Source organism: Mus caroli, chromosome 4 (assembly GCF_900094665.2).
Source record: "Mus caroli chromosome 4, CAROLI_EIJ_v1.1, whole genome shotgun sequence".
Classification (NCBI taxonomy): Eukaryota; Metazoa; Chordata; class Mammalia; order Rodentia; family Muridae; genus Mus; species Mus caroli.
Window position 1 is genome coordinate 47,057,027 of NC_034573.1, and position 13,045 is coordinate 47,070,071.

The 13,045-nt window shown below is 42.4% G+C and overlaps 1 protein-coding gene across 5 annotated transcripts in view; it reads left to right on the top strand.

Annotated features, from left to right (window-relative positions):
• Positions 1-13,045, top strand: part of Slc44a1 (solute carrier family 44 member 1) — a 177,532-nt gene that overhangs the window by 21,174 nt on the left and 143,313 nt on the right. For 3 of the 5 annotated variants that reach the window (XM_029476011.1, XM_029476010.1, XM_029476008.1), the window contains exon 1: positions 7,839-7,929. The exons of the other annotated variants lie outside the window; for them this stretch is intronic. In XM_029476011.1, coding sequence (XP_029331871.1) covers positions 7,849-7,929 — 81 coding nt within the window. In that variant the 5' untranslated portion in view covers positions 7,839-7,848. Of the gene's footprint in view, positions 1-7,838; positions 7,930-13,045 lie in introns of those variants that run through there. 5 annotated transcript variants of the gene reach the window in all.

Sequence of the window (13,045 nt, forward strand, 5' to 3'; positions counted from 1 at the left end):
AACATTAATATTGGCATTCCGCCATTCACACAACTGGCCTGAAATTTGCAGTGTAGGCCACGCTCACTTCATTCAGGATCCTCTTGGCCCGGCTTCCTGAAAGTTAGAGTTACAAGGGCAAGTCACCATGCAGATGTTTGATTTCTTAATAACAACCAAAACAGATTTGTGATATTATGATTTCAGAATGACTAAATATCACTTTAGAAAGTAATTTAATAAACCTGTCTTCTACTAAAGCACAAAGCTCAGCGGCTCCTGCTCCCATGCAAAGTCTAGCCTAGTCCTGTCTAGTTCTAGTCATAGAGCATTGCTTACCAAGTAGTAACACAGTGTCATTTGAAGGACGAGCCATCATCTGCAGCTACAGGGTGGGTTATCAGCCAAGCATACCTTGTCTTGCCATAACTTAGCTTAACCCCGGGTGGTGTTGCCCTCTGGCTTTCTCTCAGTGTCTGGGGTTATAAGCGCACTGGGAGGCTGAGTGCACATCAGCTGCTTTAGGATAGCGCTAAGCTTGCGATTGTCTTCAGAGTGTCATGGCTATCAACTTTGTGTTGGGCCCATTTTGCTCTCAGCTCTTGTATTTGTTCCGAGCACTACCACTGATAAGTGCTTGGTAATTCAGGCCTGTCCCTGAGGGTTGTGCCGCAGAGGCAAACACAGACAGTAAGAGTGTGACAGTTCTGGGAATCACTGGGCCTGGGGTCTGGGTAACTGTGGGAAGTCTCCAGTTGCTTGTTCACATGTCCGGTGTGAACCCGAGCTCTGCTCTGGCCTTGGTCCCCCACCCTCAGCAGCGTCAGTGCGGTGTGTTCAGATGTCTTGTCACATCATGGAAGAACAATCTTGTGAGTCGCCAGGGGGTCGGACAAGTCCAGCCACTCAAAGCCTTGTCATTCTAAGTGTCCTTGATCTGCAGACACAGCTCTATAAATCTCTGGAACAAGTTTTCCCAACTTAGCTGTAGGTCTGCAGTAAAATAAAGCCCACTTGTCCGCTTCATCTTCTCCAGATTCTTGCTGCATTTGTGGTGATTAAGGTGACAGCCTCAAGAGGCACAGTCTTAAGCTGTCAATTCGTTCATCATCTCATACAGCGAGCCTGATTCATTCATTCAGTGAGTAGACACTGAGCATTTTCATGTGCTAGAAACTGTTTTACATGCTTGGGATACAACACAGAATACCTAGGTGATCTTCCAGACTGCAAGGATCTATGACTAGGTAAGATACCGTAATTTAGCTAACAAAGCTGTGCACTGCATGGAGAGAAGCAAGGTATGAAAGGGTGAGCGTCGACCATAGTGTGTGTGTATGTGTGTGTGAGTGTGTTCATGAAAAGCCTCCCTGAAATGAAGAGACAAACTAGGTTGATAGCCAGGGAAGGAAGGACAGACAGTAAGTCAAAACGGAAGAGACAGCACTGCGTTTGAGAGGGAGAAAGGGCAGTAAGAATGCCAGAGTGGCTGGGCAGCTTGAGGTCAGAGGTAGTGGGTACCAGGGACCTAGGATGGTTTATATCGTATAAAAACTTCATCTTTTCATGGCTGGAGAGATGTCTCAGTGGTTGAGAGCTGTGACTGCTTTCAGAGGACCCACACTGGGTGTCTCACAACCCCTCTAACTCTGGCTCCAAGGGATCTAAGGCTGTCTTCTAGCTTTCACAGGTACCTGCGTGAACCTGGTATACACACATAGGAAAATAAATATTTTTTTTAAAGAATGAAATTTTAATGTGTTTGAATTTGTAATGACTACAGACTTTTTTATATTCTATTTCATTTTCTACTTATCTATCTATCTATCTATCATCTATCTTTCTATCTACCTACCTATCAGATATCAAGAGTACCCTGTAGTAAGCAGAAGATGGCATCAGTTCAAATTGTTTCTATGAGGGATTCAAATGTTTCTGCTGCCATACTATGTAGGGAAGCCTGGAATAACTCCATATGTGCAGACTCAGGCACTGGAAACAATAGGGTTGATGGGAAAAGAGAGTTAGGGTAGGGCACTAAACCAAGAAAGCTTAAAGAAAGTCCAGTAATTGCTAAAAGTAAGAATGAATAAACAGCTGTCGAGAGTTATGCCTGTTGTTTATCTAGGCTCACACTGGGGAAGGCCTGTGTCCTTTGAGAAGGAAGTCTTGCTTCTGATACACCATTTCATAAGAGGCAAAGGGCTGGTCTAGTGTACAGCCTGATTAGTTCAGACAGGGAAGAAGGCCTGGGCATCTCCTTCTGCATCTGCAGCCCACACTGAAAAGAAGTCATGGGCTGGAGAGATGGCTCAGCGGTTAAGAGCACTGACTGCTCTTCTGAAGGTCCTGAGTTCAAATCCCAGCAACCACATGGTGGCTCACAACCACCCATAATGAGATCTGAACCCCTCTCTGGTGTGTCTGAAGACAGCTACAGTGTACTTACATATAATAAATAAATAAATCTTTAAAAAAATTAAAAAAAAAAAAAGAAAAGAAGTCAGTGTTCTGAAGCCACTGAGTTGGTCACCACATAAGCTCCAGGAAGTCATTTCTGTAGATATCCAGCCATCCTCCAACCCCAGGTTGTCTTCTGTTGCCAATGCTTTCTCTTTAATAATAGTGAAAAAAACTTACCTCTGCTTGAACACATCAGCATGCTGGGAAAAATCTTCTGGGAGCCAGTGTGACCATAGGACATAATGCTGACTGATGCCAGTTGGGTATGAGGCCGGAAACACTGGCAGACCCAACTGTACTGCTGCCCTCGTTGTTTCTTAGGTCTGACCTGCAGCTAGGATCAGCTTCTTTGCGATTCTTATTCAAATAGATACTCAGGGATTGCAGATATGGTTCAGTTGTAACATACCGGTCTAGCAAACATGCAGACCTGGGGTTTTAGTCCTAATACTGCACGTGAAGATATGTGGACATTTAGCAAGAAATACCATAACATTAGTTTAATAGTGTGAAGAGAGGTATAATAGTGTATATTTTTAAATCTAGCACTTAGGAGGCTGAGGTAGAACTGTAGGTTCAAGGCTAGCCTGGGCTATTTTAGACTTCAAGGTTATTCTGGGTCATTAATGACTTGATATCTCAAAAACAAAAATAAAAATAAAACAAATGTGGGAAAAAAAACCCCCAACATCTGTTTTAAAAGCCATTTTTAAAAAATCACACATATGTTGTGTTGGGGCTGAAAATGGCTCAACTGTTTGGAGCACTGGCTGCTCTTTCAGAGGACATTTTAATTCCCAGCACTCAACAATGGCAGCTTATAACTGTCTAGAGTGCCAGTCCTTGGAATCTCATGCTCTCTGTTGGTCTCTACAGGTAGTGCACATACATGGTACACAGACATATAGTCTCACAAACACTCATACACATAACATTAAATAAAATGTCAAAAAAACTTAAAGTATTTAAATAAAACCCATTGATACATCTTTAACAAGACTCACTTGTTAGGTAAGTTAATGTCTTTGACAATGAGGACTTAGTTTACGTTAGACATTTATACTGAGATTATTATCACCATTAACATTGTTCTAGAAGATTAATTAGTGCAGTAAGCCATAAAGCCAAAAACAAGAAGAATGACTGTAAGCGATGAGTTAGGAAACAAAATCAACTACATTTATTAATAAGTTCCATGGAACACAGTAGCCTGCGTGTGTAGTTAAGTAAGAAGTTGGTTATTAAAGGAGTCATTGTGAATCAACAAACCATTAGTTATTAGATTTAGTTAAAAGCTTTGGGTAACTTAAAATGTGAATCACAGTAAATCCTATGAAATAGATAGCAGGTAGAGACAATTTCAAATAGTCAAGGGACTTAAAAGCAGTGAGGGAAAGAAAATCTGAAGTCAGACTGACTTGACTATGCAGAACCTTATTTCTACATAACTAATCGGATGGTAAAGTGAGTCACTGCATGTGATCCGTTGGGATTAGTCCAAAGGAATTAAAAAACCAGAACAGTCAGATGTGGTGGCTCACACCTGTTACTCCAGCACTCAGGTTGTGGAGGCAGGATTGAATCTTTTGATAGGGTTTCTCTGTGTAGACCAGGCTGGCCTTGAACTCAGAGATCTGTCTATTTCTGCATTGTGTGCCACCACTGCCTGGCTGGTTGGTTTGTTTGTTTGTTTGTTTTCCTTTCCCTTTGAGTTTACCTTTCATTGTAGGAACTAGGATTCAATTGGATTTCTGTAGAATTTATTTGCAAGCTGGGTGTGATACTGCTAGAAGCCCTGTAGTAGTTTGATGGCTGTTCCAGGGAATTATTACTTTGGTAGTTGCTTTTAAGGGACTAATGGAGATAGGTCTTAAAACAGAGCAGGGTCTGTAATGGACACAGAGAGGCCTGAGTGCACCCTGGGGGTGGGGGTGGGGGTGGGGCTGGCTTCCTGAATAGGGTATAAATTAGTGCCAGTTCTGAGACTTACTAGTTTGGTGACCGTCAGAAATGGCTTCTTAGGGGTGGGGCATGTTAATGACTAGTTATGGAGACTGACAGCTGCTTGTTTTTTTGTTTTGGTTTTGTTTTTTGTTTTGATTTTTTCGAGACAGTTTCTCTGTGTAGCCCTGGCTGTCCTGGAACTCACTCTGTAGACCAGGCTGGCCTCAAACTCAGAAATCCGCCTGCCTCTGCCTCCCGAGTGCTGGGATTAAAGGCGTGCGCTACCACGCCCGGCCAGCTGCTTGTATTTTTAAAGCACTTATTTACCGTAGTTTGATCTGTTGCCCCACCCCCACCCCCTTAATAGCAGGATTAGTGCCAGTCATCTACGGGGCTATTAAGTGGGTGACTCAGTGTTCCTCCTTACTTACTTGGGAATTTCTAGACTTTTCTTCTGGGTATGCCTTTAATCACTTTCTAGATCTCTCTAGCTGGTTTGTCTTACAGAGCTTGTGATGTGAGCGTGTGTTCTCCTGGAAGCACTTACGCTGCTGAGACCGTTGACTCTCAGAACTAGGAGTTGTCATCTCATACTGGTGTTTGATCTCAGTTTCCTTTGTTCTCTTCTTTACCTTGGGTAATCTGCTGGCTTTTGAGTCTTTGGTAGTTCAAATTTAACACTAAAAGAGGCGTAAAGGTTTTGGGACAATGTGTCACCCTCGCATTTGTAGTCCCTTGACTGATTAGTCATCTTCGGGGTAGCTGGGGCCAGCTGGTTGTCTGGTGATGAAGAATTGCTCAAAGTCAGGATGCCCTTTAGTACCTTCACCCTGACTTGGGAGCACCTGTGAAGAGAGGATAGCGGTGTAAATAGGTTCAGAACGCACTCCTAATGTGTTCTCAGGGCTTCCGTCTTTAAGGGTGAGGCTGTGCGTTGGATGTTGATGATGGAGAAACTGCCTATGTGCAGGTACCAAATTCTCCAGCATTTGCACAGAAGCCCTCTGCAGTAGCCTCTTCCTTCAGGCAGGCAGGCCCAGCCATTTGGCATTGAAACATTGAAACCATTGTCAACCATAAGGTTCACATCTGAGGACTGCACAGTTAAGTGACAAAACAATATCTGTGCACATAAAGACGCCATAATGTTTTAAGTAAGCTTACACGCTCGTGTTGTGATTTATTCATAGCTGTCCTGGGACACGTGCTTCCTGGCCACACATAGAGTTTGAACTCTATTAGATGAGGTTTCGGGTTTACTATGCAAGGCACCTAAGGCTGTCAACAGGCTTGACCAAGTATCACTGACTTATCAATTTCCCTGGGCATTTGAGCCTCATGCTTTTACTAATACACTAAGTATGCATCTGTCTGTCAGCATATGCAAACAGCATCAGAAAGTCCGTGTGTCCACCCTGAATGCTAATTTATTAAAGACTTAACTAACTACACACTAGAAAAATCTTATCTGTGAGGCCAGCATGAAGACAAAGCCAAATTACTTTAGGAATTATTTAATATCCCCTTTCCTCCAGGGTTTCTCTGTGTAGTACTGGCTGACCTGGAACTCACTCTGTAGACCAGGCTGGCCTCTTAATTCAGAGATTTGCCTGCCTCTGCCTCCCGAACTCTAAGATTAAAGGCGTGTGGCGCCACCACCACCTGACTCAGAATTACTTACTTGTGATTGATAAATAGTGTTGTTTTGGGTTGGTTGGTTCTTTTTGTTTTGTTTTGTTTTTTTCCTATAACAGGGTTTCTTTGGATGGCCCTGGCTGCCCTGGGACTCCCTCTGTAGCCCAGTCTGTCCTTGAACTCAAGGTGTGTGATATCACCTCCTGGCTTAGAATTATTTACTTTTAATTGGTAAATAGTGTTTTAAATAAATATCCAATCAAATGAAGTCCTTCATGACCCCACCTCATGTGATAATAAGGTTAACAACTTACTCTGTCTCACTCCAGAGTCACTGTATAGGTAGTAACTTCTATTATACAGTTCCATTATCCAGTAGCCCTCAGGTTTTGTTGCACACACTGCTTGTAAACTTGGGGGCAGCCAGAGAACAGGGAACAGGTTGCCTGACTAGATGAAATCAAATAAAGGAGAGTAGGACGATTCTAAGAAAATCAGCACTTTAGTTGGTAAATCTAATAACTTAGGATTTTTTTTTAAAAACCCAAACCAAACCAACCAAACAACATGGGAGCTGTAAAGGTGGTTCAGGGGTTAAGAGCACGCACCACTCTTGTTGAAGACCTGAGTTCAGTTCCCAGCACCCAGTGTCAGGTGGCTCATAACAGCCTCCTAACGCCAGTGCCAAGTGGACCTGATGCCTCTGTGCCTCCATGGGCTCCATCACCTGTACTCGCCCACACAAAGATTCATACTTGGAAATTAAGATAAATCTTTGAAGGGCACGGCTATTCATCAGGTTTCTTTAGCACTTCGATGGGGCACTTTGGCTTTCTTCTGTCTGATGTGATAGCTGCACAAATAAAGCTCCCTCCAGTTCACATGGAATCAGGACTTCCCATGGTGGGGCTGGGGACAAGGTCTGGGGGCATTCTGTTCTACATGTAACGCTTTACTGAAATATAATCCACAGCTGTACGATTTTCTCAACTAAGATTTACTGCTGGGTGATTTTTATTACTTCCTCATAGTTGTGTGAATCATCACCTTAATCAATTTTAGAACACGCTCACAAGCTGTTCTCCCACTAACAAAACCCCAGTTACTTCTCCTTCCCCATTTTTCTAAACTCCCACTCAGCCCTGGGCAAGCACTGCGCTACTTGCAAACTAGAGATTTATCTGTTTTGCAGATTGCACACAGGTGTCTGGGTCTCTTCACAGAGTGTTTTCAAGGTTTGCCCATGTTGTGTCCTGTATCACAACTTCTTGCATTTCCATTGGACAAATATTCCAGAGTTGAGGTGGACCACACTGTATATGATCCCTCATCAAACATTTGTATGGAATTTTTAAAAATTTAATTAATTCTATGTGTCTGGGCATTTGGTCTGCCTGTATGTCTGTATGTCTGCCTGTATGTATTGCCTGATGCCCTAGAGGCCAGAGGAGGGCGGAGGCCAGAGGAGTGTATTGGATTCCTTAGAATAACCACCTTGTGGGTGGCTGAGAATCGAACCCAGGTACTCTATAATATACTCTATATACTCTTAAGTATTGGACCATCTCTCTAAGACCCTGATATGGGATTTCTTTTTTTTTTTTTTTTCTTCTTTGAGACAGGTTTTCTCTGTATAGCCCTGGCTGTCCTGGAACTCAACTTTGTAGACCAGGCTGGCCTTGAACTCAGAAATCCGCTTGCCTCTGCTTCCCTCTGCTGGGATTAAAGGCGTGTGCCACCAAACCAGGCTATGGGATTGATTTCTTAATGGCAAAGAATCATTGTATATTTTTGCTCTTCCTGAAGTGCAGACATTTTCCAGAGTAGATGCTGCAGATGGTCAAGAGGAAACAACAGCCTGCTTCTACCTGTGAAACACCACTGGAGTGTTTTCTTCAAATACCAAGAGTAATTATTCAGACATTTGAGAATTACCTATGAAATCAAAACATAAAATGCTTTAATATGTTTTCTTGGTTAGGATCTATAATTTTCTTATAATAAAAGGGCTAACTGTATAAAATGTGATCAAGATCTTTTTTCCTATAATTCTTACACATTTCCTTTCCCTGTTCCCCCGCCCCCCATTTCCACATAGGATATTTCAGGGTCATTGGGTAGAGTAGCCATGGCTTGTTTGCTTAACTGAAAAGAGTGGCCCAAAGGTGAGGATCAGGCGGTGGATTCTCATCTGGTCCAGCATAGCTTTTTCCCATGGTAATGACCAAAGGAATAGACTCGTAAAATCATCATGTTCATTATGGGTTTCAGAACTAGTGTTTCCCTGACTTTCACTAAAAATTTAAGACCTTCCAACATCTACACATCCCAGGACATGACATACACACCTTCAGCTGTATTTTATTGCTTTCTTGCCCCTTAGCCACTCAGTATAGATGGATGGGGAGTAAGATTCAGAGAGCGGTCAGCTCCCACATTGTACATCATTTGAAAGCCAGTGTTCTCTTGCCTCTTGATCACAGTTGTGCACCCATTTATTTCTTCTTGGCTTTGCAAGCTTGAGTTTTACTTGATGTTACATCGTGGGAGGTCCCACAGGTGTTTGGGGCGAGTATTTGTGGGAGTCCCTTTCTTTGATGCCGCCTAGGGCAGTTTCCCGGACTGCACTGAGAGAGGGCATGAGGAGCGATGTGGAGGTGACAGGGAAGAGGAGCTGGAGTTTGAGCAGGTGGGGGCTTCTTTCCCTGCTGTGCCAGCGTTCTCTCCTCACACTCCTGCCCCTCATTCTCCAGGAAGAGCCTTGCTTCTGCCCAGGCTATTTTTAGCGTGAAGCTTTCTAATGAACTTTGAAGTGTTCTGATCTGTCTTCAGTGTCAGGTAGACTAACTTAAACATTCTTTCTGATGGTTTTGATGTTGTGTCCTTTTGTAGTTGACGTTTATACCAAGGAAGTAGAAAAAGACTAATCTGGAGAAATGGGAGCCAACTTTCTCTTTCTTACTCCATAATTAAGTGGTATTAATGAAACTTGAGACAGAAAATACATTATAAGTCAGATTTAGTCCCCTCCCCTTCCCTGGCTTTCATATTTGCATGTATTGTTTTACATAGCTTTCAAACCAGAGTATCGATTGAAATTTCATCCCATGTTTTTATGCAACCTTTATCATAATCATCTTTATGCTACTATGCAGTTTTCTTAATTATTTTTATGATTGCTTAATATACCATTTTCATATTGAACAGTTTTCTATTGTCTAGCTAATTTCTAATTATTTCTCATAATATAACATTGCACTGAACATATTATGCACAGTTATTATTCTGTTGTAGATTATTTCATTTGGGTTCTTGAAGTATATTGCCAAATTACTTTCTGAAAGTGACTAACCAGTTCATATTACTGTGTTAACGTAGCTTTAAACAATGTTGCCAGCCTTTGGTGTGAATATTTTTCAGCAGAAATATCTACCTAACCACAGCCCTCATAACCATGTTTTTTAAATATAGTGAGACATGCCTGGACAGGTCGGTCAGCAGTTAGGATGCCCACTACCTTTACAGATGACCCAGGTTTAAACGTTCCCAGAACCCATGTTGGATCACTCATTACCACCTGGAACTCTAGCACCAGTGAGTCTGAGGCCCTCTTCTCAGACATACCACACACACACACACACACCAATAACATCCCAGTATCATCATCACCACCACCACCACCACTACTATCATTATCATCATCTTTAAAAAGAAATACAGTAAGTGAGGTTATGTTGTTTTCATCCCAATTTCCCGGAGGCTTTGTGAGTCAATAATTTTTGATGAGTTTCACTATAAAGGCTTAGAGAAGTTGTCTGCAAAACCTAGACTTAGGAGGACTGAAGAGATGCCTCAGCAGGTAGGAACACCGGCTGCTTTTCCAGAGGACCTGGATTTGATTCCCAGCACCTACCTGATGGCTCTTAACTGTCTGTAACTCTAGTCCAGAGGATCTAATGCCCTTTTCTGGTCTCTGTGAGCACTAGGCACACACATGGTGCAGAGTCATATATGTAGGCAAAACACATGTGCTCATAAAATTAAAAAAAAATTAAAAAATTTTTTTTCTAAAAAATCTAGAGTTTATTTACCACTATTTACAAAACCATTAACACACATCTGAGAAATAGAGCTGTAGGAAAAGGAGCCAGCCTGTGGTACAGTGGGAATTATCTATTGCAGGAGAGGCAGGGAGGATGTTTGCCCCTCAACATTTCATCCTGTGGTTGGGAAACCTAGCCTTGTTGAGTCATTCATTAAGCAATTACCCAGAGCCTGCAATGTGACAGGCTTTCCTCCACCCATGGGGGTAAACAAAATCAAGAAGTCCTGACCCCAAATATACTGTGAGACAGGAGAAATCAATACAGATTCGGCTGTCTAAGGGAAGATTCTGTACATGTTGTTTTAGATTTGGATTTTTTAGGGGGAGAATGTTTTAGCCCCTATATATGCACGGCTGACTTCTGTTTTAGACAGACATGTCCTTACCCTCCAGAAATTGATATTGTACCAGGAAATAATTATATAGACTAGTAATTACTGTGATGGTAATACTCACACACAGGGTGTGGCCAAAGAGTTAAAGAACGGAGCCTGACTTACACTTGAGGGGCTCCTAAATTTCTTTTCCAGCATGGGAAGGATATGACGCCTGTTTGCATTCTTGTCATGGAGCTGAGCTACATTTCCATCCATGGCTACTGTGGACTGAAGATACCTTCATTGACTAAATGCCTAAGTTTAACTTAAGTCATAAACATACTCAGATTCACCTACACCTACGTGCTTTCTTATGACTATGAGATTTTTATGTTGCCTCTCATAGGTTGCTGGAACTTCCCAAAACGCAATTGGAATAAGAACCTTTTAAAAAAATTACCCATGAAAAGATTTTTCTAAAGTTATAGGATAGCAAGAAAACCCAGGAAATTGATTAGTATTCTAGAGACGAGCCATACCAGTGGTTCACCTCTGGGTCACCTAAGACTATTGAAAAACACAAGATATTTACAACACAGTTCATAACAGTAGCAAAATTACAGTTATGAAGTAGCAACATAAAGAATGCTATTGCTGCGGGGGTCACCAGGATATCAGGAAGTGTATTAAAAGGTCGCAGCTTTAGGAAGGCTGAGAACCATTGGGGGATGCTTGGTTCTGTCTGTCCGTCCTGGACACCATTAGCTACTGAAGTTTCAACATCTGTAGGATGTCATAGGAGTCAAATGGATCCTATAAGATAATTTTAGGAGATTATATTTACCTTCCAAACACTGCTTCAGATGGATTCAAAGGAAGGAGTTGCTGGTAATAATATACTGCTCAAGGATTATAGGCAGCTATTGCCTGGCAGAAGGCATAGTTAGCAGTGTTGCAGAAAGCATTAACCTGGTGTCTGCAAGAAGTGGAGAAGAGGAGTTACCAAGAAGGCAAGGAACAGACCCATGGTTCTTTCTATAAGAGGAGTTGGAGGTATCATGGTGGCATTGGTGACATATCTCCCTGGGATCTTTCTGTCACTAGACACAGCTCAGAAAGTAACTCTAACTTGCCTTTTCCTTGGACAGCTTGAGTGCTTCTGGCTTAGTGTAAAGTTCATGAACTTAGAAAAGGTAGTTAGACACAGACGTCCGTATCTTTCCACTCAGTGTACTATCTTATTACTGTTTACTGCCTGTTAAAAATCAGGCTTCGCTTGCCACATTCACAATATAAATGCCCATCGCCAGGCTTAGCAAATGAAGCACATTTGCCAAGGGAAATGTAAGTAGTTACACACCCCAGGTCCTTGACCGAGCTTACCCACAGGACAGGCAGTGTCTTTCAGAAATCCTATTATGAGATTTTATTTGCAGGTGCGGTGAGCACAAGGCTGAAAGTCTCCATGTTTTATTCCTCCCGACTTCATCATGCCTGCTCACCCTATTGAAAACTGCCAAAACGATGCACATCAGTTCTTTTATTCTTTTGTTACTACTCTGTGCAAATAAAAGCATCTTGGGGGATTTAATGATGCCGTGTGTCCTTGGAGGGAGCTTTGGGAGAATCTGACTACACAATTCTTTGTCTTTAATACGAGAGGCTTTTCTGTAAGGCAGATTGACAAGAACCAAATTAAGCCCTCATGGGTAGGCTAGTATTGCCACATAAGAGCCTGAGTCACACACATTTCCTGTGTAGCATTAACCTCTGATAGTGGCATATCCAGTGTGTTTTAGGGATGTACCAAGGGGCAGTTGGGATGGTCGAAACTAGAGTAGAGCTTTGGAACTGTCAGACCATCTTGGAAATGGCTTGTTCAAGCCAGGAAATAAGGGCTGATGCTCATGTTAAAATTAAAAAAAAAAAAAATTGCAAATTACCCCAGTAGCCCAGGGGTCTGGGCCAATTGAAAGGCCATATCAAAGCTAGCATCACCATTCATAGGCACTGTGGGCTTTTTATTGTAATCTGGGAAAGGCAGCAGCAGCGGATATGTGCTGGAAAGGTTTAAGCGGCAGACAGGATGGGTGACCTGTGTGTGCTTGTCGTTACATCCTGGCTTCAGGTTCTGTGCCGGCCTAGCCTACCAGCTTCGTGCTCCTTACTGCTGACCCGTGTGCATGCATGCAAGCACATGCACATGACTAACATGCACATGACTACTACATGGATAACCCAGATTCTGACTCAGTTCCAAAGTTTTGGTACCTTGTTATATGGGCGATGGATGTTTGAACACCTCCTGGCTATGATTTGACTTGTATTTGCCTGCAGGCTTAACCTTCCCTGGCTTAGTTCCAGGTTGTAGCAACCCTTGCTATATGGCACCAGCCAGTATGTAACTCAGGGTTAATAGGTATCTCACCAGTGACATGTACACAAAAATACTGTTCAGGAAGCTTGGTAGATGCAGTCCTTTGCTACTGGTTAAGAAACCAGAAGCTATTTTTCCTCATTTCTAGAATCTTTTCCTAGATAAAGACAAAAACCTAAAAGTATATAAAAAAATTCTGAGAGATAGCCAACTTAGTGTTTCTGT